Source organism: Fukomys damarensis, unplaced genomic scaffold (genome assembly GCF_012274545.1).
Source record: "Fukomys damarensis isolate Sample0158 unplaced genomic scaffold, DMR_v1.0_HiC HiC_scaffold_39, whole genome shotgun sequence".
Classification (NCBI taxonomy): domain Eukaryota; kingdom Metazoa; phylum Chordata; class Mammalia; order Rodentia; family Bathyergidae; genus Fukomys; species Fukomys damarensis.
Window position 1 is genome coordinate 84880778 of NW_022900951.1, and position 26559 is coordinate 84907336.

General features: G+C 33.2%; 1 protein-coding gene across 3 annotated transcripts in view; it reads left to right on the forward strand.

The window, feature by feature from the left end:
* LOC104847582 (collagen alpha-5(IV) chain) overlaps positions 1–26559 on the forward strand; it is a 267506-nt gene that overhangs the window by 72141 nt on the left and 168806 nt on the right. For all 3 annotated transcript variants that reach the window (XM_010603053.1, XM_010603055.1, XM_033760324.1), the window contains exon 3: positions 16361–16420. In XM_010603053.1, coding sequence (XP_010601355.1) covers positions 16361–16420 — 60 coding nt within the window. The remainder of the gene's footprint in view (positions 1–16360; positions 16421–26559) is intronic.

Sequence of the window (26559 nt, forward strand, 5' to 3'; positions counted from 1 at the left end):
AAAGGTTGTTATATACATTCAGATCTTTCTACATCCTTAGAGTTTGTTTTTCTCATATGTCCTATCAGTTGCAAGATGTCTGTTTAAAGTCTCAAATTATGATTGTGGACTTTTCTCTTCTTTTCAGTCTAGTGGTTGTATGTATTTTGAGAATGTTATTAGTGTATAAAATGAGGGGTTTACTATTAGGACCTTAACTTGTGCACCAAACCTTTATATTATTCTGAATTTATCTTGTTCTGTCTTTCATAAACTTATAAATTAAATCTAATTCATTTGAAATTAATATAGCAATATCAGCTATCTTTGGTTATTGTTTGACTTTTTCATATTTTAACTTTTCCATGTAGTCTTATTACTTTGATGCTTCTAATAAATACCATACATTTTGAAGTATGCTTCCTTTTTTGTAGTCTAAGGATGTTTGTTTCCAGCATTTGTCTCAATATACTTCATGTCTTTTTAATAACAATATTTTCCCAAAAATGCAAGATATAATGATCAATATATCTTCTAGACTCAACAATATTTAGAATTTTGCCTTATTTAGTTTATATCTTTATATCCTATTTTCAAATGTGGCTCTGTGTTTAATGATGATGTAAATATGCATATGTGTATCTATACTTCTTTTTTGATAAACCACTTGAAAGTGAGTTACAGATATTATAAAATTTTATGTACCTAAATACCTCAGCATACATACCTTCCCTAAGGAAAGGTATTTTATTCTACATAAATACGATATAATTACCACTCTTTAGAAAATTGACAATAATCATACAAGTCTTTAAAAAGACTTTCTTAGTTGTTTATGTACTTAGTTTATTCCCTTACCTTTTTAAAATTTTTTAATACATTTGAAGAAAAATTTCTGTGAATCTCTTCTGTCTTTGTACATCTTGGAGGAGAGGAACTGTCCCTTCACTGAACTCTTATTTTCAAGAATGTTTTTATAGTGAGTGACTTGGAAAATGGAGATATTATCTCCCTTTGGAAGAAACACCAGCTTTGTTTACTTTGATGATATCTCATGCAAAAGTCAAAGAAGCTTACTGCCCATTATGAAATATTTGGGTTCTCTAAATACTGAATTTGTCTTCTATAACAGCACTGTAGCATAGGAGAGGCATAATCTTCTCTGCTTAGCATCGCGCTGTGGAAATCAGTGCTCAGAGAATCCACAAAATTTCCTTGAGTAGTAAATCCTTTGTTTCTGATCAAGAAGTCTTGTATCTGTTACCAGCATCCATTATATTGTGGTAAACTGACTCGTTAACTTCTAGGTAAGAAAAAGACTCAGGCCTTTCGCAGTTGTCAACAGTATCGTCTTTCCACATTTCATTTCTTGACACGAATTTTTTAACAGATTCATTGAAATATAATTTACACACTGCACAGTTAACCCATATAAAGTGTGCTGTTGATTTTAGCATGGTTATAGAATCATGCAAGCATCACATACATAAATTTGAAAGCATTTCTTAACCATAGTTTGCCACTGACTCATAACTTCAGGCCAATGCAATTTACTTTTCTCTAGGTTTTTCTACTCTCGACATTTCATATAAATAAATCATATAGCAAGTAGTATACTGTATCTGGCTTCTTTCATATAACACAGTGTTTTCAAAGTTTACACATACTGCATCATGAAACAATAATCCGTCTTTATTGCCAGATAATATTTCATTCTTCACATATGGCACATTATGCTTATCATTTCATCTAGTGGTGAATATTTGGAATCGTTATACTTTTTGGCTATTATGAATAATGTTTTCAATATCTCTGTACAAATTTTCATATGAATATGTTTCAACTTCACTTGGGTATATACCTAAGGTTGGAATTGTTGGTTCATTTGTCTGTTTGAGAAACTGCAAGACTATTATCTAAAATGGTTGCACCATTTTATATTCACACCAGTTATATATGAAGGTACTAATTTCTCCACATCCTCAATAACATATATTCCTTCTTCTTGATTATTACTGTCTAGCATGTAAAAAAATGATAATCTTGTTGTGGTTTTGTTTTGTATTTCCTTGATGACTCATGATAATAAGCATCTATGCATGTGCTTATTGGATAGTGATGCATATTTTTGGATAAATGACTCTTAAGATCCTTTTCTCATTCTTTAATTGAAATATTTTCTTTCTTAATGAGTTCTTCTTGGCAAGTTATACTTTCTTTATATATTCTAGATAAAGTCCCTTATCAGATACACAATTTATGGACACATTTCCCATTCTATGGGTAGTCTTCCCACTTTCTTGATGTCCTTTGAAGCACAAGTATTATTTTGATGAAATTTTTATAAAGTTGATTTTTATTAAAGTTTTAAAACTTCTGCTTTAAATATTATGTCTAAGAAGGCTTTTACTGAACAAATATCAGGAATATTTACTCCAATGTTTTTGTCACAGAGTTTTATAATTTTAGTTCTTTAATTTGTTTTCCATTGAAAGTTAACTTTTATGTATAGTATGAAGAAGGGGTTCAACTTCTTTTATTTGCATGTGGATATGGATTAGTCCCAGCACTATTTGTTGATAATCATATTTCTTCCCCCTGGTGAATGTCCTTGGCATCTTGGTAAAAAAAAAGCAATTCATTCTAAATGAATGGCATTATCAATTCTCATATAGATGTTTTAACTTACATGTCTATCCCAATGCCAGTACCATATTGATTTGAATATGTTTTAAATTTTTAAAAATATTTTTTGACTTTAGGACTTCTTGTGATTCCATATGAATCAATTTTAATTTTAGTATCAGCTTGTCTATTTCTGTGGGAAAAAACTTTTGAGATTTTTATAAGGATTACTTTGAATCTGCAGAAAAACATGGGAATTTTATAATCTTAATATTGTCTTCTGTTTCTTGAACTTGGGATATTTTTTCAGCTACTTAGGTATTCTCTAAATTTTTCAATGTTTTGTAATGTGCAGAATAAATGTTTTGAATTTGTTTACTTAAGTTTATTCCAAAAATTTATTTTCTTATGCTAAAAATACATTTTTCACATAATTTAATGGTAGTGTAGATACAATTGAATTTTCTATATTTATCTACTACCTTGTAATATGGATGAGCTCATTTATTAGTTCCAATGTGAATTTATAAATACAAGACTGTCATTAGTGAAGATAAATAGCTTTACTTTTACTATCCTTTTTTGTATAGAATGTTCAGTTCCACAGACAAAACCATTAGGATTACATTGAAAAGAAAAGACATAGTGGACATGTTTTCTTTGTCTCTGGTCTAATAAAGATTGAAATGATTCAGTCTCTTATTACTCTAATATTTGTTGTGGTTCTTTTTTGGTAGATGTCCATTATGAGTTTGAAGAAGTTTCCTGCCATTCCTACCATGGTGGTAAAGTCCCTTCTTTCATTCCTGATTTGTTTCATTAATTTTATTGGTACATTTAAGGTATACAATGTAATGACATTCATCATTGGAAATTTGCACCTATACATAATTCATCTTGGTTCTTATTTTTTCCCCATCCCCTGCCCTCCCTTCAACCCCTCCATCCTTCCCTATTTACAAAGGCTTTGTTTCCATTTTTCTTTTTTTCATGTTAATTTCATTCCCATCTTTCTTTTCCCCTACCGCTCCAACTTCTCCTTCCCCTTTGCACCTTTTCTTCATATTTCACATTATCTATTATACCTTTTAGTCCTTATTTACACTTTCAGATTCTCACACTAGAGAAATTATTCTGTATTTACACATATACCTCCTATTTATTTTAGTTCAGAGTATGGCCTCAATGTGCATCCATTTAGCTATAAATATCTCTAGTTTCTCATTCTCTGTGGCTGAGTAGTACTCCATTTTATTTTATTTTTTATTTTGTGGATTTGGGCTTTTCTTTACTTTTTTGATAAGATTGGCTAAGGGTTTGTCAATTTTCGTTATTCTTTCAAAGAACCAACTCTAGGTTTCATTGATTTTTTTTGTATCATTCTATTACTCTGCATTGCATTGATTTCTCCTCTGGTCATTATAATTTCCTCCCTTGTATGAAATTTGGATTTGTTCTGCTCTTTGTTTTCTAGAAGCCTGAGGTTAAGCATCATATTGTAGAATTGAGCTCACCCTGTTTTCCTAATAAGGGTATTCACTGCTATGAATTTCCCTTATAAGACTACTTTCATTGCATTCCATGGATTCCAATATGTTGTATTGTCATTGTCATTTAATCATAGGAACTGTCTGATTTCTACTTTAATTGCCTCTGTGATCCATTGCTTATTCAGAACTGTTGTTCAGTTTCCATGTGTTTATGAAGTTCTTGCCATTTCTTTTGCTGTTGATCTCCAATTTCATCGCACTATGTTCTGATAATATACAGGTGATAACTTCAGTTCTTTTGCACTTACTTAAACATGGTCTGTGAGCGTTTTCAGAATGACCCATGTGCAGCTGAAAAGAATGTGTAGGCTTAATTTGTGATGTGGAACACTATTTCATCATCTGTTAAGTTCATTTGTTAAAGCGTTTGATTGAATTCTACTATTTCATTATTTATTGTTTGTAATCGATTTGTGACCATGGGTTATGGAGGTCATCCAGTAGTACTGTACTCGTGCTTATATTATTTTTCATGTCCTTTAGCATTTGATTTATATAGTTGGGCACACATATATTAGTGATTGTCATCTCTTCCTCTTGGATTGTTCCCTTTACAGGGATGTGGTGTCCACTTTGTTTCCCTTGATCAGTGTTGGTTTGAAATCCACTTGATCTGTGAAGAGGATACCTACTCCTGCTTTTTTTTTGGGGGGGGGGCGTTGCTGTTGCATGAAATATTGTTTTCCACCCTTTAACTTTGAGTCTTTGAGTTTTTCTTTAATTAAGTGTGTTTGTTGTATGCAGCATATTGCTGTATCTTTCTTCTTGATCCATTCTGCCATTCTATTTCTTTTGATTGGTGAAATGAAACCATTAACATTGATGGTTATAACCGATATGTGTTGACTTATTCTCATCTTGCCGGATGGATTCATTCTACTGGGCTTCCTGGGGTTGTAATTCCCAATGTCTTTTCCTAGGATATTGATTAAACTTTTTTGGACTGCTGATTTAGTATTTATGAAGTTCCTAAGATGCTCTTTGTTATAAAAGTATCTTATTTCTCCATCAATTTTGAAAGATAGTTTTGCAGGGTACATTAATCTGGGTTGGAGGTTATTTTCCTTTAGGGCTTGAAATACGTCACTCTATGCTCTTCTTGCCTTGTGGGTTTGTGTTGAGAAGTCTGCTGTGATTCTGATGGGCTTTCCTTGTATGTGATTTGTTTCTCTTCTCTAACTGCTTGTAGAATTTTGTTCTGTTGGGTTTCTGGAATCTTAACTATTATATGCCTAGGTGTAGATTTTGGTTTTTTAATCAGGGCTAGTTGGAGTCCTATGTCAAGTTCTTTTCACCTATTAGTGGTGTTTTCTGCAATTACTTCTGTGAACATTTTTTTTAATGTCAGCTGCACTCTCTCCTGTTTCTTCATTGACCTGATCAGTTTAATGATATTCTTCTATGAGTCATCTAGCAGCTGTTGGATTGATTTCTTGTGGTTCCTTACTATTTTTAAGAGATTTTTCTTTTTTTGGTCACTAATTGCAATCCTGTCTTCTATATCTGAAATTCTGTTCTCACATTTGCTTGTTCTTCTGTGTAAACTTTCAATGGCATTTTTAATATCCCAGAAATCTGATTGTATCTGTTTTATGGATTTCATTTGTTGCCTGTGTTGGTATTCCATCATGTTTCTCAGGTCCTTTTATTTTTTTTAGTCTGTCTTTGCTCTAGATTTATTTATCATATCCTGTACTATGGGCACTATGTCTGCTGTTATCTGAAAAATTATTTCTGATTTCATTTTTTTACACATCCTCTTTTGTTGCCTGTTCAGGGAGTTCAGATGGTTGAATATCAGATTGTTCCATCTTGTTTCCCTTTGGGGTTACCTTAGGTTTTGAGAGTTATTTCTGTGTCTTCTGATTTCAACAGATGCAGCCTGCTGTTCCTTTGTTGAGCCAACATTTTGCTCACCTAGTGGTCTTCAATTCTCAGAAAGTCCCCAAGCAGCCTTTACTCTGCTGCTCCCTCGTAAACCAATTCTGGGGTTTAGAAAGGAGGCCTTCTGGATCCCTGAGATGACCTTCTGGCTGGGGGCTCTGTACACTTGGGATGGTTCTCAGTGTTCCTCTTGCTGGGGCCTTTATGAAGCTTTTGTCTGAGGGGGTCTTTGGCTGGGGGCTGTGTATCCCAGTTCCTGTTTTCTCTGGCTAGGGTCTCCAGGCACTTATCAACAGTTTCGGGGGAAACCTCTTCCTGTTGCTTGTGCATCTGTGTAGTTCTTTTCCAGGTGGAAACTTCACTGTGGCTGAAGGTATGGCAGGACTCTGAATTAAGGTTGTGCACCTGTGCAGCTCTTTTCTAGGGGGGCCATGGCTTGAGTACACATGCCTACACCTCTGGTGTTGGAGTGGGCCCCTGGCTAGGATCCACCTGAAGCTGCCCCACTCTGGTCCACACAGCTGCTCCCTGAGATATGTACCCACTTACTGATGGTATGGTGGAACTCTGGATGAAGGTTGTGTGCCTGTGCAGCTCTTTTCTCCATTCCTGTTATTACTAATTTGAGCCCCCTTCTATGGTGCTTTGAATTTTTTGTTAACCTTTTCTAAGAAGAAACTTTGGTTTTGATGATTATCCTTATTTACTATTCCCTGTTTGATTAACATCAGCTGATATCTTCATTAAATTCCTTGTCTTTGCGTTAGTTTTACTTTGCTGTTTTTTGTATATCTAACAATATTATTTAGCTGAAATTTAAAAAGCATAGATATTTAGTGATATAAAATTTTCTTTAAGTATTGCTTTGAATGCATCCCATATGTTTAGGTATCTTGTGGTGTTTATTCACTCAAAATATTTTAATATACCTTGTAATTTCTTCTTTGACCCACAGTTTAATTAGGAATAACTTTATTTTTAATGTTTGTATTAATATCCAACATTTCTTTTATTACAGTTGTGTGTGTGTGTGTGTGTGTGTGTGTGTGTGTGTGTGTGTGCGTGCGAGCGTGCGCTGGGGATTGCAATTAGGCCCTTTCTCTTGAAAGGCAGGCAGCAGAATCACTGAGTCAAATCCCCAGCCCTCATTATAGATTTTTAATTTCACTTCATTGTTGTCAAGATACATATTTTTCATGATTGCAGTCCTTTTTAGTTTAATTAAGATTTGTTTTATGATTGGAGAATGTTCTATGCATTGTTGAGAAGAATGCATATTCTATTATTAAGTAAAGTTTTGAGTACATATGTGTTTGGTACTGTTGGGTCATACTGTTGTTCAGGTTCTCCATTTCCTTTTTGATTTTTTACCTGTCTGTTGTATCAATTAAATAATATAAATTATTGACATCTCCAACTATTGTTGAATGGCCTATTTCTCAGTTTGATGTGGCCAACTTTTGTATTATGTATCTTTTTGGCTCTGTTCTTAGGAGCTTCATATTTATTATAATTTTTAGGTCTTCCTGTTGAAGTGGCTCTTATTATAAAGTGCCTAGAAGAAAGGTTGTATGATGAATTATTGTCAATTATTTCCATCCTCTTGTGCCATAGAACACCAGAATTTATTCTTCTTACCATATTATAGCATTGCACCCATTGATTGACTTCCCCCTTGTTTTCCTCCTTACTCTCTTTTACATTGTGCCTGAATGTATGTCAATCAAAAAATTCAGTGAATTCTACTGTCCAACTTTTTATTTCTTATTGAAATAGAATTTCCAGGAGTGGTTCCTTATGTGTGAACTTTTGCAAAATTATTTGAATGATTCTAATGCATGTAAAAGTTTGCTTTTTTTGTACTTTTAAGTTTAGTAAGTGTTGCAGATTAAGCACCTCTAATCTGAAAGAAGTCTGTAATCCAAAATGCTCTAGAATCTAAAGCATTTTGAACACTAACATCACACCATAAGTACAGAATTTCATACAAGGGAATCTTGTTTCATGCTAAAGCTTATTTAGAATATTGTATAAAGTTAGCTTCAGGTTATGTGTGTAAGGCATGTATGAAATATGAATGCATTTAATGTTTATATTTCATTCAATCCCAAGATATTTTTAGTATATATGCAAATATTCTAAAATACAGAACCAAATAAATCTATAGCATTTTTGGTCACAGGCATTTTTAATATTATTCATCTTCTATTTTATTATAACCTGATATCTAAATTTATTATTTTCTGACTTTTTATTTTCACATCTATTTTACATAACTTATATTATGTAGTGTGTATGTGTGCCTGTAATAAGTCTGTTTTGTATCATTCAGCTGCCTATTCTTTGAGCAGTACCATACTGTTTTAATTATTATAGTTAATGATGTCTTTTGCAGTGTAACAAAACTTTCTGAAACTATTCTTTTCTCCTTAATCTGTTAAAAGATTGGTATAATTGCATCACTTTCTTTCTTCAGTGATATTATATAAGTTTTTTAGAATTGAATAGTTTTTTCCCACAGATTGAAAAGATGATCTTTTGACCTTATCTCTCACTATACCTTTTTACTTATGAACTTAGCCTTTTAAACTGAGGTACCTAATGTGCATTCTACCTGAGTCTGCATCAGCCAATTTTGACTTTTTGTCTTAGTGCTTAGCATGATCATTTTGTTGTAGGTATCTTTTTTCACATCCTTCCAAATTGATGGCATTCAGATTCTCTATAGTATTATTAGTACTAGTATCAGGATCAAGGGCATTATCTTTCTTAACTTTGAAGCAGTTATTGACCATACATATCCTTCATTTTTACTTAGTGAATCCTACAGAATCAGATTGTGAATGCTGGAAGCTACCTAAGGAGATCATATTGTCAGTGTCTATTTTACAAATGAGAAAATAGCCCTAGGGTATGACAATGACTTGTGCATGGTTCCCTAATGACTCAGATGCTGATGTAAACTCTAGATTGGAAGTTCCTTAAATGCAGCACTCACACCTAATCCTTTTTGTACAGATCATAGGCATAATATTTTGCTTTGCTCTTATTAGGCACCTAATCTATAGTAATAGACATTGGTTAAAAAAAGTGTTCCATTAACCAGACATTTAATTAGTGCTATTTCCACATGGGGGCAACTTTTACTAACTTTCTAGAAAGTGGCATTTAGTGGTTTATATGTGTATTACAGTCACTTGGTTTTTGTTTTGTTTAGCTCATGAGTGTCAGAGTCCTAATAACCAAGGTGGAATAAATAGAATATAACTTTAATTGTATTCAAACAGATTTATCCGTAATTCGCAAATGTTTAAAGTAGTGATCTCGAAAAAGTAAATCATGTGTTAAGTATTAAAGTGTAAAAAGGTAAATCATTTTAAAGAAAAATATTGCATAAATCATTTGAAAAATATTAAATGCTTTGTTTATAGATTACATTAGAAGTTATGGGTCATTATTATTTACTAAAAATATAATTATTAAAAAATTATATTGTTTTTAGTTTGCTAATGATGCATTATTCTCAAGATGTATATTTCTTCTTAAACAGAGGAAGATCTCTTAATATAGGATGAAGATTCAGAATTATACAGTCTTTCACTAGCAACAGAGTTCTTTGCACATAAATTTCAAGCACACATCCAAAGCTGAATATTTTTACCTTAGCAGCCATTTTGGATTAGCACAAAATTTTCCCCTCTATTAACACATGTACCTAAATGTTGACAATATGCTCCATCTAATTCAGGGATTTTGTCTATCAACAGGTTTATCATGTGAACTTGTGAATCAGTACCATTTTGTGAATCAGTGTCTTCTAAATTTTATAAGTTCATAGTTTGGAGTTTAGAATTAATCCTTGCAGAAACATTATATATTTTAAATTAACCCCTGTTTCTGGGACACTGTAATGTACATTTTTGTATACAGGTACATGGTTTCCATTAGTGAATAAAGATTTACTGTCTTTGAATCTCTACCTGCACCTAACATGACAATGTAACTGGCAGATAACAAGTGATCAATAAATACTTGTTGAATTAGTTGAATATGTTGAAATGAATTGTCATATTAATATTTCTCTAGTGCCTAAAAAGTTTTCTGATTTCTTTTTTTATTCATGGTTTATTGGTACATAGGTATACGGTATGACAACATTCATCATTGGTATATTGTACCTTTACATGATATATATTGGTTCTTATTTTTTCAACATTCCCCTAAGTTTTCTGATTTCTGATGTGACATCATGTTTGACAAGTCTGCCCAAACAAACCTATTTAATATATTTAATATTTTTATGCTTAATGTATAACACTAAAATAAGAGTGCATAACCTAATCACATATTTATGATGAATAATGGCTGAATAACAGGCTTCCACTTTGAACAATCAGGAGTACATCTTTCAATGGCACAGATTCTTGCAGTGTAAGTGAGAGATTCCTCCACGATCAAGCCAAAAAGGTGTAATTTTGCCTTTTTCACTTCTAATTTCATAGATTTGATTTGTATGTTTTCTTTCCTATTTCAGTAAGATTAGCTAGGAATTTGTCAGCTTTGTTCATTCTTTCAAAGAACCAACTCCTCAATTTATTACAATTGCATGTATTGTTTTTTATTCATGATTTCATTAATTTCTGCTCTGATCATTATATTTTCCCCTCATGTAGTAGTGTTGGATTTAGGTTGTTCTTGTTTTTGTAGGACCTCTAGTTGCATCACTAGGTTATTTATTCTGGCTCAAGCTTCTTTTCTGATATGGGCATTCACAACTATAAACTTCCTTCCTAGGACTAATTTCATTGTGTTGCACTGGTTCTCGTATGTTTTGCTGGCACTGTCTAAATTCTTCCTTGATTTCTTTTTTGACCCCATGTTTATTCAAGCACATATTTAATTTCCATGGGTTTGTATAATTTCTGTTATTTTTTCAACCACTGACTTCTGGTATTATTGCACTCTGATCTGAGAACATGTGTGGGATAATACAGTTCTTTTGCATTTACATAAGCATGCTTTATGATCTAGTATGTTTTGTTTTGTAGAAAGTTCCATGTGCTGCTGAAAAGAAATGTGTGTTTTATTGTTCTTGGGTGGAGTACTCTATAGATAACATTAAGTCCATTTGTCTGAAGGTTTGATTCTTCTCTGGTATTTATTTATTTATTTATTTATGTCTGGTTAGTCTGTTACAGATGAGTATAGAGGTCTTCCATTATAATTGTGTTGGTGTTTATCTGATTTATTATGTCCAGTAATTTTGTTTTATAAAACTGGGCATCAGTGTTTGGTGTGTATATCCTTGTAATTGTTATCTCTTCATGTTTAATTGTTTATTAGCCAATGTGTAATGACCATCTTTGTCTCTGCTGATCAGTTTTTGCTTGAAATCCACTTTTTATGAAGTTAGGATAGCTATTCTTGCTTTTTACTGTGTTCCCATTGTATGGAATAATTTGTTCAATCTGTGCGTTTGATTGTTTTGTTTTGTTTTGTTTTTCATAGTGGGGATTGAACTTGGGTCCCTGTGCATGCAAAGCAGGTGCCGGAGCTACTGAGCTAAATCCCAGGCTAAGTTTTTTTTTTGTACCAGGTACTGAACTCAGACCTTGTGCTTGTAAGGCAGGTGGTAAAACCACTGAGCTAAATCCCCAACCCTGTGCATTTCCTTTTGAATTAAATGCATTTCTTGTATACTGCATATTGTTTAATTTTGTTTCTTGATCCATTCTGTCAATCTGTCTTTTGATAGAGGAATTAACACTACTCACATTTAGAGTTTTTACAGGTAAGTACTGACTTATTCTCTTTTTTTGGTTTGGGGGACTGGGGATAGAACTCCAGTCCTTGTATTTGAGAGGCAGGCAGCAGAACCACTGAGCTAAATCCCTGGCCCAAGTACTGACTTATTCTTGTCATTGTATCTTTTTTCCTGTTGATGATTTCCTTATTTTCTTTCCCTTCTATTTAACTATTACCCTTGCCAGGTGTATTCATTCTCTTAGACTTATTGACTTTTTTTTCATTTTCTCTTTTTAGGGTAAAACTTGAGGATTTTTTGTAACACTGGTGTGGTGGTCATGTATTTCTTGAGTGTTCCTTGTCAAGGTCATACCTTATTTCTCCATCAACTTTGAAGGGAAGTTTTTCAGGATGCGTAAAATCTGGGTTGGAAGTTGTTATCTCTTAGGACTTGAAACACTTTATTCCAAGCCCTCCTGGGCTCTAATGTTAGTGTTGATAAATCTACTGTAATTTTAATAGATTTAGAGTTCTGAGTGTTTCATTGCATTTCTGTATCAGCTTATAAGATTTTGTGGCTATGTTGGATTTCTGGTATTTTGACAATAATGTGGCATAGGGTTTTGACAGTGGCTATTTGGAGTTTTATATACCTCACTTATCTATATGTTTCTTTTTTCCCCTACATTTAGGGTAAGTTCTGTTTTTATTTCTTTAAACAGGTTTTTATGCCATTGGTGCTGTCATAGGCTCCTTTCTTTATTCTGGTAAATCTTTCATCAGTCTTCTTTGCATCATCTGGCAACTGTTGGATCTATTTTTCATGTTCTCTTATTACTTTTAAGGTATATTTCAGTAGCTGGTGTTTGGAAGCATCCCTATCTTGTAATTCTGAAATTCTGTCCTCATATTCCTCACTTCTGCTTCCCATACTTTCAATATAATTTTTTATTTCCTCTTTGAAACATTTTCATGGACTTCAGGTCTTTGCTAAACTGGTCATTCATGTTATGTATAATTTCGTTTAGCTCATCTAGCTTTTTCTCAGTGTTTTCTATAAGCTCCCTGTTTAAGTTTTGTGCTGAGGTTTGTGAATATGTATAATGGACTCTGTTGCTAGTATGGAGATCCCTTTATTTAGTCTACTTTTCAGTGATCCACTTTGGGCATGGCTAACAATAGTCCTTTGCTTCTGCTTTAAAACCATACAGCCTCTGTGAACTTGGGAGGGGGAAATGAAGTACAATTGGCCCTGTTCCCAGTTCTCTGGAAATGTACCAGAATATTATTAATGTCACAAAGATAATCTGGGTGTTAGTATACACAAAAAAACACTAATAGCATCAATTATGAGACCTGAAAAATATCAAGGAAATAAGCAGTATGACACAAGATAAATTAGGTACTGACATATCAGAAGAACCAATAGTGTGCTGTCCTTAACCACAAAAACAAATTCCACAATGATGATATAAACACTAAGACAATCCAGAAACTGGCATACAACAAATCTGTATTAAATTCAACAACTGTATCTTCACTAATCATAGATAAAGTTCAACAGTATTTATACAAAGTTAACTCTTTAAAAATTAGCAAAGCCTAATTTTATACTATTAATGATATAGTGAGAAGACAATGGGAGAATGCCAGAGGAAAAATTTGAAAACTTAAATTAGGAGAGTTGAGAAGGAAAAGAACAAAATGAGATAAAGTTCATGTTAGGTAGTAGAAGGATATTTAATGAAATTAGACAAAGGTAACTGGAAAAAAGAGTGAGAAATAGAAGGTAAAAGATAAAAGGAGTGCAAAAAGAAATATGAAATGTAAAAAGAAAAAAATTACAAGGAAAAAGATGAGACAAGTAAGACAAAGAAGAAAAAAGAATTAGAAAAAGAAAAAATATATAAAGAAAAAGGGCAAAGGAAAATTTCCCCAAACTTCAATATATCAGTGAAGATGAAAGAGGAATGGAAAAAAAAAATTAGAAAACAGACAAATGCCCCCCAGAAATTCTTAGTTGTATTTTTAGATGAGTGGTTTCCTTCTGAGGACCTCAGGGTTGGAGTCTTACTTGTCATGTTTCTTTCCACGGTGCTCCCCTCTGCCATCCAGAATCCCGTTTGCACTGGGCTGTGGCAATGTCCAAGCCATGACATTCCTGTTCATGCCAGCAGATAAGGAAGGAAGTCAGACCCTACATCCATTCTGGATGGACACAGTAGGGTGATGTTCAAGTACTAAGTGTGTACACTTACAAACCCAGGACAACTCATGCTAGACATGTCTTATTGCCATGGGGTATGGAGCCTGTGTTCTTGCTGGCCCCAGCTCAAACTCACTGAGGGTCTCCTTCCTATACGCCCCCTGTCTGTGGTTGTCTACCATGCTGTCTCTGACTCAGTCTTTGTGAAAAGGTAAAACTTGTAACTCTGTCTTACTATTAGTAGAGAAAGCAGTCTAAACATGTGGCTCAACTCTTAACAGAGGCTTAAGAAAGGACCCTGATGGCATCCTTTCAGATCACTCTGAGACAGGGGATATCTGATGATCACTGACAAAGTTCCCCTTTCACCTCACTGAGGAGTCCAGATAGGACAAGATGTGGAGATATTCTGCTGATTACCTGGATGGGAGGGCTGTCGGGAGCTAGTTTCTTTTGAGGGACCTCTGGGTATCTGCCAGAGAGTAGCCCTGGCCATGACCCCTCAGTTGTCACCTCAGTTTGTGCTAGTTCCACAAAATCAGAGATATTTCCCTGAAAGGAACCCAATTACCTATCTGGTCAATGTTCTGCCCTCCAATGGCATCAATGGGAGTAGGGATTCACCAGATAGCAACTGGAGAAACCTGTCCTCTGCTTTGAGAGTGGCAGCTGTCCGAAAGGCAATTTCTAGATGGCAGAGTAACCATCATTCATTTATAATTCTATAAGGTCAGATAAAAGCCTGAACTTTCCTTATCTGAGATGATTTCATAAGACACCCATTTTACAGCATTTTGAAGCAACTAAGTGCAAATGCAACGCATACAAAAGAAGAATAAACATAATTTTAACAAAACACAACACATAAGAAAAACAAGAAATTGGCAAACATTTAAAATGCACAACTTAAAATTAAGACACTTTTTAGACAAAAGCTGAAACAAAGGCCAGAATTTCTGAAACAAAAACCAGAATCTATGAAACAAGTTATAATCTATGAAGCAAAAAGACCAAAGTTAGAACTTTTGAAAGAAAACTCTTACCTCTGACCTATTGTGGGTGGAAGACTTCCAAAATGATATAGGGCGAAGCGATGTAACTCCCAAACCTGCTAGATATCCAAAACATGAGTTTGTGTTCTCTAAAATTAAAGAATGAATTCTAGGAACCATGGAAGTTAAGAGTAGGAAAAGTGTATTGAGGGAGAGAAAGCTTTTGTCTACATGAGACAGAAGGTAGACTGGAAAGTGGATTGACCCAAAACTTGTAACTCTGAAGGAAGCTGGCCCCCAGGAGTTTTACATCCCAGATTTAAACACTCAGCCCTTTCCTGGAATGATGTCCAACCCCTCACTCTCAGTTGGCAGTGGGAATGCCTGCTCTGTGATCCCTCTTCTGGTGTTGGCTGTGATAAAGAAGAGTACCATCAGAGCAAAACCCTGTACTGTCCCTGCAGATCACAACAGCTTCGGTGTCCTCTCATCACCACCCCAGTCTGCTGGTTCAGTTTCTTGGTGGAGCCCCCATTACTCACCTTGCTTCTGCAGAATCAGTCTCTCCAAAGAGCCCCAAGCTGGGAGCCAAGGAGAAAGTCCAGACTGTTTTGTTCCTGTCTCTACATGTAGTCCATCTCTTCAATTCCTCTGTAGCTTTTAATTTTCATCTCAGTTCCTACCTGATTCCCGGGGCTCTGTTTCTCTCTTTTGTGCTTCTTCCCCAAGTTGTTTCTTCTTGGTGTTGGGATTTTGGGGCTCAAAGAGACTGAATTGCTGCCACTCAGCACTCTACCATTTTTGCGATGAATATACATTTTAGTAGTGGCCATTTAGAATATCTAGGTTATGGGAACATCATTTGTGTTAAAGCATAGAGTTACTAGAAATTGAGACACTATTAGTGATGAGCAAGTAGGAGCAAAGAAAGGTGGTAAAATGTAGTATTTTTTGGATTATGTTCCCCAATTGCATATAAATGCGGAGAAACAAGTTGACTTAAAGTGGTATCCATTCTTGGCTAGTTGTCAAAGTTATTGCTAAATATAAATTGAAAGGTGATTTTTTACAAGCAATGTTAAGTGAAAAATGAGTTCTTAGAGCTTGGAAAAGGGAAAACCCATGCTATAGGAAAGTTACATAAATTTATTTTTCATTTTAACATCTTTTAAAAAATATTTCTACTTTTAATGTATATAATAAAATGTATGTAATAAAAATCTTCTGCACAGGTAACCAGTGTTTGTCATTTGTAGATATTCTTTCAGATATTCTTCTGATATTTGTTTTACATGTAGAGATTGCTGAATTCAGTTGAAATCTAAGCATGATTTTCTAGTTTATGCTCAATGATTTTTCCCTTTTTCTCTTCCCTATAGGCTTGCTATGGGTGTTCTACAGGATCAAAGTGTGACTGTAGTGGTGTAAAAGGAGAAAAGGTAAGATCTGAGATGGTCCTTTGCAAACTTAGTAAAATTGTTAAACTGCCGATTTTTTTTTGTTTGTTTTTTGCTTTTTTAAAAAAATTATTTTTTGGAGGACTAAACCCAGGGCCTCACACTTGCTAGACAAATATTACACCACTGAGTTAAATCCCCAGCCCCTAAATTACTGATTTTTAAAACAAGGACTCTATCTCAGCACGTAAGTAAAATGAATTCTTCTACAATGATTGTTTTAGAGAACTTATTCTATATTAGTCTATATCTCAAAGGTCAGCAAATATTTTCTATTAAAAGCCATGCAGTAAATATTTTAGACTTTCTGGGACACATAAGTTCTCTCTGACACTTTGTTCTTTCTGATATTTTTGCTTTGTTTGTGTTTGGTTACTTTTATTTTTTCCAGGCTGGGGATGCAATCCAGGACCTCCCACATGTGAAGCAAGCATTCTACCACTGATCTGCATACCCAACATTTCTTTCCTTATTTTTTTTTCCTTAGTAAGTCTGTTAGTAGTGACTAAAAGAATCCTTAGCTCTTGGACCATATAAAATAAGCTGCTGATTGTATTTAGCTTGATAATTTTAATCTGTTCACCCTTTATCTATCTTGTTGAAGTCACTGATTTAATAGACAAAAAGAGGGAGAAGACACTTAAGAAAACTAAACATTTATCAGACTACTAATCTGTATTTAATACCATGCTGGAGAATTTCATGTAGATTTATTGAATCCATGTAATTAATGATAAATGAATATATGTTTTTATTGTACTTTTCCCATATAAGCACCTCTGATTACATAGATATGAGGATTACAAAAGAGTATTGGTGAGAACACAAAAGCCTAAACATAGGCATTTTGAGTCAATGACTGACAGTAAAACTTGAAAGTGAAAACATGATAGTGAATTGTAATATAAGTTATACTAGGAGATAGGATTATACTGTAATCCCTATGTTTTGGAACTCAATAAATATTTTTGAACGATTGAATGAATTTGCTAATTATGTAGAGAAAAGTTTGGCACAATATCTCTAAGACTTGTTCTGCTTAGGAATAATAAAAGATTCATTAGCATATTCAAGATGCTTAAAATATTGGAGCAAACAGATCCATTTTTGTTTTGGAGTATTATCCAAGCCTCATCTTATCATATAGTGCACTGGCCTCCTAACAGAACAATCATTAATGTTATGTGAATATTGTTCTACAGAAGACTTATGTGAGTATTATTAGTTTGAGAGCAGTGCTTTTGCAGTAAAGTGTTTTCTGTAGTGCTAAGAACACTTCAGAGTGATTCATTTATCATAATAGTGCAATGCCTTTTTTCATATTGATCCACTAGAGATAAGAACTAAACATTCTGGAAAAAATATTAACAACTATTTTATAACATGGCAAAATGATCAAATGAAGAAAAAGTGAAGAGGATTTTACCCTTAAAAGAAAGCGATTACACTGGGTGAATTTACATTAATATGTTTTCGTATCTCCTGATTACAACACTCAGTCTGCATTGAGGAAGTTGGCTAGAACTATGATAAAAAGCCATAGTCATACTGGCTTGTGAAATCAGAAAAAGAAAGCTTATGATGCCAGAATGGCTAGAAAATAAGAGAAGATATGCTATAATGAAAGGAGACACAGGAGGGACTGAAAATATTCCTGAGAATTCCATTCAAATTCTTGTTTAAATCCTGAGCTTTATATATCTAAAGGATCATTCCTATTGCCAAGCAAAAGAAATAGCTAGAAGACTGCAATAACTGAGCATAGATTTATGTGCTGCTAATGACAGGGAAACAATTGTAAATGTGAGTTCAGCTGAATTAACTATTTTTAAGCAAAATTTCGATATTATTCAGAGGAAGAGAAGAGAACCCAGAGTCTTTCCATATTACCCATGATGTCCACTGTGCAATTAAAACTTGCCAATTAAAAAAAGAACAAATACATAGAATGTGAAATTAATTTTTTTCTCATTGAGTTTATTGGTAAATTTTAGGTATGCACTGCAGTTACATTCATCATTGGGATCTTGTACCTTTACATGACAGGTCTTGGTTCTCATTTTTCCCCATACACCTGCCATCTCTTCATGCCCTCCTCCCTTCCATATTTACAAAAACTATGTTTCCATTTTTTCGTTTTCTCATATTTTTCCTTTTCCCTTGTTTCCTTTCCCCTACCCTTCTCACTTCCCGTACTCCTTTAGACCTTGAATGTGAAGTTAATTTAATGGCCCAAACACACAACTACAGAGTTGCAGATTAGAATTTGAATCTCTTTTTATGTAATGGGCTTTTAATACATCTTATATAGTCTGGAACTTAGACTTCTAGCAATAAAACTAAATGTTTATCATTTGTAAAAAGATAAATGCTTGCCTATTAAAAATAATCTATAGTTATGAAGAAGACCTAAATCTAAAATAATACAAGCATGGAGGTTTGCCTCAGTGGCAAAGTGCATGATTAACATGCTCAAGGTTTTGGGTTTTATCCCAAGATCCCCCACTGACACACCAAATAGTATAGGTGTTAACAGTTTTAATTGAAGACTTAAAACAGATAAGATAAATATATCTTCTGAGTTAAAAGAAAATTTACTTATAAGCTAACAGATAAGGAGTCACAACAGTACTGAAAACTATCAAAAAAGGATTTGAAAAACAAACATACGAAAAAAAGAGTTCATCAGGTGTGCTTAAGAACAGAATTGAGATGATAAAAGAAAGGATCTGTGAATTTAAAAATTTAAATCACAAAAATGGTCTCATCTGAGGAACACAGAGGGAAAAATAATGAATAGGATCTCAATGACTTGCATAACAATATTTTTTCCCAATACTGGGGATTGAACTCAGGACCTTGTACTCGCCAGGAAGGCAAGGAGCCATTGAGCTCTATTTGCAGAGGCATAACAACATTAAATATTTGGAAATAAATATAGAGTACCATAAGGATAAGAGAGAAATGGCAGCTGAATAGAAATAAAAATGGGGCAGTAATAATGGCAAGAGTTCACCACAATAGTTGAAAAATACAAATTCAGAGACAAAAGAAGTTCAACAGATATTAAAAAGAGAAAAACAGGGTGAAGGGAGGGCAGGGGTCAGGGGAAAAAATGAGAACCAAGACCTGTCATGTAAAGGTACAAGATCCCAATGATGAATGTAACTGTACTGTATACTTAAAATGTACCAATAAACTCAATGAGGAAAAAAAAGAGAAAAACAAAGAAAATTATACATAGGCTCTCATTATAATAGAACTACTGAGAAAAGACATTAAAATAAAATCTTGAAAGCTAGAGGAAAAATTCACCTTAGTACAATGGAACAATTATATGAATAGTGATAGGCTTTACACTAGAAAGACTGGATGATGTACAACTGTAAAAATATTATTAGAACTTGAAAAAATCTGAAAATAATCATACAGTGAAAATATATTTCAAAAACAGGCAAAATTAAGGTATTTTGAAAGATATAGAGAAGTCAATATAAATGCATGAAAATAAATAGAAATCTATTCAGGTTAAAGGGACTAGACAGAAGTGTTCAATGAAAAGCATTAGAAATGATGTATTTATGATTATATTTGTGATGTATAGGTGATATAAAAAGATATATCTTTTCTCCTCTTATTTAACACAAAAATTATTTAACAATTATAAGAAGTCCAAAACACATAAAGCCAAACTAGAAAAAAATTAAAGGGATAGGCAAATTCACAATTATAGTGGTAGATTCTAATACTCTTATCTCAGTCATTGAACCAACTAGGAATAATGTTAGTAAAGGCATAGATGAGCTGAATCTCATTGTTAACAAATAGACATTATTGACATATAAAATCCTACATCCACCAACTACAGAGTACAGGTTTTTTTCCAAGGGAATATGAAATGTATATCAAGATGGACTATAGGATGGGCCACAAAATAAGAGCCTATGAATAGTAAATGATCAAAAACATTAGTGCATAATCTCTGAATGTAATGTAACGAGTAAGAAATCAATAATAATTTTAATATATATGCTAATTTAAAATATTTATACCACTAGTTTAACTGATGTCTTTGAAAAAGAGAATCTTGTTCATCTGTCTTATACTCTGAGTAACTACTTTAAATGTAATGCTACACAGTTTACTAACTTTTGTTGCTCTTATTATGAAATTTTACCTTTTTTCATAAAATAAAAAATAAAGGAAATCAACAAAAATAAGATATGTAGAATATCTTCAACTATGTGGAAATTACACAGCATCTTTCTAATAAGTGAAGGAGGAAATCACAAAGAAACTTAAAAAATATTTCTAGTATATTGTTTAAAAGCAACATCTGAAAACTGTGAGATGACAAGAAAGCAGTGTTTAAATGAGAAATAGCTTTAAAAGTCCATGTAATAAAAGAGGAAAGATGAAAATTAGTTCTTGAAGTTTCCCACTTAACTAGCCACAAAAGGACAGGGAAATTCAATTAATAGAAAGAAAGAAATATATATAAGAAGAAAAATGTAGGTACTAGAAAACAATATAAAAACTTTCACAGATGTAATTTGTTAATTGATATAACAATAAATGTGACAGTTTAGGTGAAAGGGAAACATTTATTAAGAAACAAACATTAACAAAAGCAAGACTAATAAACAGATAAATAAGTAAAATAATTTAAAAAGCAAAATATGAACATCAGTGTTTCAATTAAGGAAATTGACTTGTCAATTCTTCTAAGAAAATTCCAGCTAGGGTTTTCTCTCATGAATTCTACAAAATATTTATTTAAGAGATAATGTATATCTTGCATAATTTCATTCATGAAATTGAGGGACAGGAAATGCTCTGCATATAATTTTCTTAGGCAATCATATCCTTTATTCCAAAGGCATATAAAAACAAAAGTACAAAAATACAAAAAGTGTTGGGCATGGTAGCACATGCCTATAATCTCAGCCCTCTGGGAAGCTGAGGCAGGAGTTTTGCCAGTTCAAGTCCAGCCTGAGCAATTTGGTGATTTAGTAAGACCCTACCTATCTCAGAATTTTTAAAATGGTAATAATAAAAAGGTCTGGAAAAGTAGTTTAATTCAAAGGCCCTAAGTTCAATCCCAAGTACTATCAAAAGAAAATTAAAACTGGAAAACTGCACAGCAGTTTCCTTCAGGAGCATAGATACATAAATTCTTAAAATTTTAGCAAATTATTGATATGCAATGAAATAAAAAGTGTACAACACATTATGATTAAGTGAGTTTCATAAAAGGAATGTGTTTGGTTTAATATTTAAAAATAAAGCATTGTAGAGATCCTCGGGAGCAGCTGTGTGGACCAGAGCATCATGACTGCAGGCAGATCCCAGACAAGGCTCCACCACAACCCAGAGGCTCAGGCATGTCTGCCCAGACAAGGGACCACCCAGAAAAGAGCTGGACAGGCACACAAACGACATCCAGAGGCTTGCCCCTAGACCACTGATAAGTGTACAGAGACCCTAGTGAGAAGCCTACTCACACGACGAAACTGGGATACACAGCCCCCAGAAAAATGCCCTCCAAGACATCAGCTACATGGAGGTCCCAGCAAGAGGCACACCTAGATACCAACTCAAGTGTGCACAGGCCAGCCAGATGCCCACCCAGACAACAGGTCAGCTCAGGGATCCAGAAGTCCACCTTTCTGATTCCAGGAATGGGTATACTGGTGGGCACCAGAGGAAAGGCTGCTGAGTGATTTGCTGAGAATTGAAGACCACAGGGTTAGCAAAAAGTTGCCTCAATAAAGGTATAGCATTCTGTATCTGTTGAAATGAGAAGACATATAGACATGTCTCAAAACAAGACTTCCAGATTACCTAAGGCAATCTCAAAGGGAAACAAGATGGAACAATCTGATACTCAACTATCTAGACTCCCTGAACTGGCAACAAAAGAGGATCTGGAATGAATAACATCAGAAATTATTTCTTAGATAACAGAAGAGATTGTTCCCATAGTATAAGATATGATTAATAAATCTAGAGTGGACACAGATAAAAAAGAAGAGCTAAGGAGCATGATGGAATACAACACAGGCAACAAATGGAATCCATAAAACAGATGCAAACAGATTTCCAGGAGATTAAAAACTCCACTGAAAGTTTATTCAACAGAATAAGCCAATGTGAGAACAGAATTTCAAATATAGAAGAAAGGAATGCAATTAGTGACCAGGTAAAGAAACACTTTCTTAAAAATAGTAAGGGACCATGAGAAACCAATCCAGGAGCTACTATATGATGCAATTTAAAAATATTTTTAAAAATAAATAAAATATGTATATATTTACAACAATAGATACAGAGGATGCATTTAACAAAGTTCAGTGCATTCCTGACTTTAAAAATTTTCCAAGAACAGTAAAGAAATTTTCTCAATCTTAAGGGTCATCACCTTAAACATTACAGCTAAAAAAAAGTACAGTCAGTGGGAAAAGAGTTCTTATCTCCTAAATTCAGGAACATTCTGCTTTCACCAATTACTTGATACACCTGTATAGTAAGACAAGGCGTGGGGGGGGGGAAGGAAAAAGTATACAAACTTTAAAGGGAGAAATAAAACTGTCCTTTTTTCATGTTCTTAACATGTTTTCTTAAAGTGGAAAATTCTATTGACATCTTCCAAAATACTCTTCAAACTTATAGCTGAATTTAGAAAGCTCACAGAGTAAATTAAATAAATAAATTAAGATTATTGAATTAAAAGCAATTGTATCTCTATAGTAAAACAATGAAATATAAGAAATTGGAATTATAATACTGCTTTTACAATATCATAAACAATTAAAATCCTTAGAAATAAATCAGATAAAAGTGTATGAGTCCTAGTCACTGAAAATTACAAAAATATTGCTAACAGAAATCAAAGACAACCCAAGTAAATGGAAGTACATATTACATTTATGGACTCTGTAATTCAGTATTTTTAATTCTCTAGTACCCTCCAGTTTATCTATAGATTCGAGGCAACCTCAATCAAAATTCTGTTCTGAGCTGGAAATGGTGGTGCATACTTGTAATCCCAGCACTCTGAGAATGTAAGGCAGGAGAATTACAAGTTTGAATCTAGTCCAGGTAACTGTGATGTAATGAGACCCTCTCTTAACCTTTCAAAAAATTTTACAAGGGCTTGGGATATAGCTCAGTACAAAGACATTGGGTTCAATCTTCAGTACCACAAGAGGAAAAAAATATTTTGTAGAAATTAACAAGCAGATTTCAAAATTCACATATAATGCTAATATAACTTTTATAAAGAAGAATAAAATTCGAGGACTTATAGTACATTATTCCAAGACTTAGTTATGACCACAATAAATGAGATAGTCTTGTCAGCCAAGTAATAGACATATAAGTTAATATAACAGTAGAGAGTCACAGATGTATGGTGAATTGATTTTTGACAGAAGTGCAAAGACAGTTCAGTGGAGAAAGGATAGATATTAACAATTTTTCCTGGGAAATTGCATACTCATATGAACAAAAAAAAGGGCTTTGATTCAACTTTCACTATATGTAAAAGTTAAATCAAAATGGATCATACACTGAAATATAAAATCTAAATCTGTACATCTTTAACAAGTAAATGGAAGAGAAAATCTTTATGACCTTGAGTTAGACATATATTTATGATCCATTAAAAATACTGCTAAATTGTATTTCATCAAAATTAAGAATCATTGCTCCCTAGAATGTTAAGATAAATGAAAAGATAGCTGCAGTATGGCAAAATTCTTACAATTCTCATATCTGTTATTTTGGATGCATTTTTTTTTTTTTTGTACCGGGGATCAAACTAGGGACCTTGCACTTGCAACGCAGGCGGTGTAACCACTGAGCTAAATCAACAGCTGCAAAGTTTTTAAAAATCTCTAACTAACTAGTAAAATAAACATCCTCAAGTAAAACCAAATCAGAAAAAATGTTGGCAAGATTTACAATGCATAAGATTCTAATAAGATTACTGACATTTAGAAATTTGAAGAAAGGAGCTAAAGGTGTAGGGAAGGTGTGATACGTAGGGGAAGAACAAAAAGGGAAAAGAAAAAAATGTGAGAGAATGAAAAGATGAAAATAAAGTGTTTGTAGATGGGGAGGGGAGGAGGGGGTGAAGGGAGGGCAGAGGTAAGGGGAAAAAAATGAGAATCAAGACTTGCCATGTAAAGGTACATGATCCCAACAATGAATGTAACTGTACTGTATCCCTAAAATGTACAAATAAACTCAATAAAATTAAAAAAAAAGATTTAAAGACACTTTAAAGAAACAGATATAAGGTGACTCAACATTATCAATTATGGAAATGCAAAATAAAACCATAATGAGATACCACTATAAGTCTGTTAGAATATCAAAATATTAGATTAATTCACACCAAGTATAAATGAGGATGTGGAACAACTTGAGCTATTATAGATTTGCTGGTGCAAATGTAAAAAAATACACTCTTGGAAAACAATTTAGCAATCTCATAAAAAATTAATAACACATCTTATAGGACCCTGTCAATTCCTAGGCATTTACTAATAAAAAATGAAGAAATAGGTCTATCTAGAACTTGTATTTATGATAGTTTTATTTGTAATAATCATAAATTAGAAACAACCCAATTTCAATGAATCAAAACATTGCAGCATATCTGTCTATACATTAGAATACTACTTAGCTATAAAAATAAATGAACTGTTGATACCCATATCAACACATTTGAATTTCAGAATAATTATACTGAGTGCTATGTTAGACAAAACATACAGTCTACATGATTAGATTTACATAAAATTTTAGAAATGTAAATAAATCTATAATGACAGAAAACAGATCAGTCATTTCCTGGAAAGAGGTTGGCAGGAAATGGGGTAGAGGCATGAAGAAGATAATGAGCACATGGAAATTTTTGTGAGTGGGCTCATATTTATTTTGGCTGAGGAGATGATTCCACTGGTGTATGCATGTAAAATTTTAAAAATTGTAGACCTTACATATGTGTGATTTATTGTATTATTATTTTTTTCCTGTGGTAAAACTGCTTTTAACTGTCAGTTTAATATAGAAATAGTGAAACATCTAGATTACCCTGAAAGAATGTGTCCACTAACATTTACTAGGATCGGTTTAGAAATGTAGATTCTCAGGCTCCACAGCTTACTTTATCAAACTAATTGATCATGATGGCGCCTGGTGATTTGCTCTTCAAGTGGATATGTTGAAAGCTTAAGTTTTAGATCTTTGGACCTACATATTTTCATTTTGATGGCCACATAAAGATCTTATTTCCCTAATTATATTACATCAACTATTTATTTGTGCGATATAGTAATAAAAAAACTGAAATTATACTAAAGAAGACAACATTGTGTTACATAATTAAATTATTATTTTCATTTATTTGTTAAAGGTCTTGCCTTACCTATATGTTCATATAATTTATGCATATTTATAGTATTATAATGCAAATAATTTAATCTCAATTGTTATTGTAGTAGTTTGTCTTCATTTTTCAATCCCTAAAATGTAATAATTCTTTTGTTAATATTGTATCTTCCTTGAGAAACTATTCTTAACATATATTTTCATTCTCATGAAACTTTCTTGCTGTAAGTATAAAATGCCTTTCTTATAAAATGGTAAGATTTTTAAGAGTGTCTTTAACTTACATTCTAGGGACCTATTTTCAGCAATTAGGACACATTTTCAGCAGTTAGTCTTGTTTTTCTTAAAATGAGCTTATTTAAAGTATGTTAGCTTTATCATAAATGGTCACCTTTGTATAATTTCTCATAACCCTAAGTCATTTTGGTTCAGAATTTTGAACAAAAAGATTTCCTAAATTTGTTGTGCAATCCATTAAGGAATTTCATTCATTAGCGAGTATTTGTTCTGTTGGAACTTAAGAACCCAAGATTGAAAAAGACTTGATTGATGAGATGAAGGGGTACTGGAGAGGGTAGAGTGAAGATTAATACAAACTTCTGAGTAGGGCAGCTGAGTTATGTTATATCCTTAAATAGCAAACATGGTAGAAAATGAACTTTTTATGGTTTGCCCTTAGAGAAAAATTACAAAACTTCTCTGTCATCATGTTTCATACATAA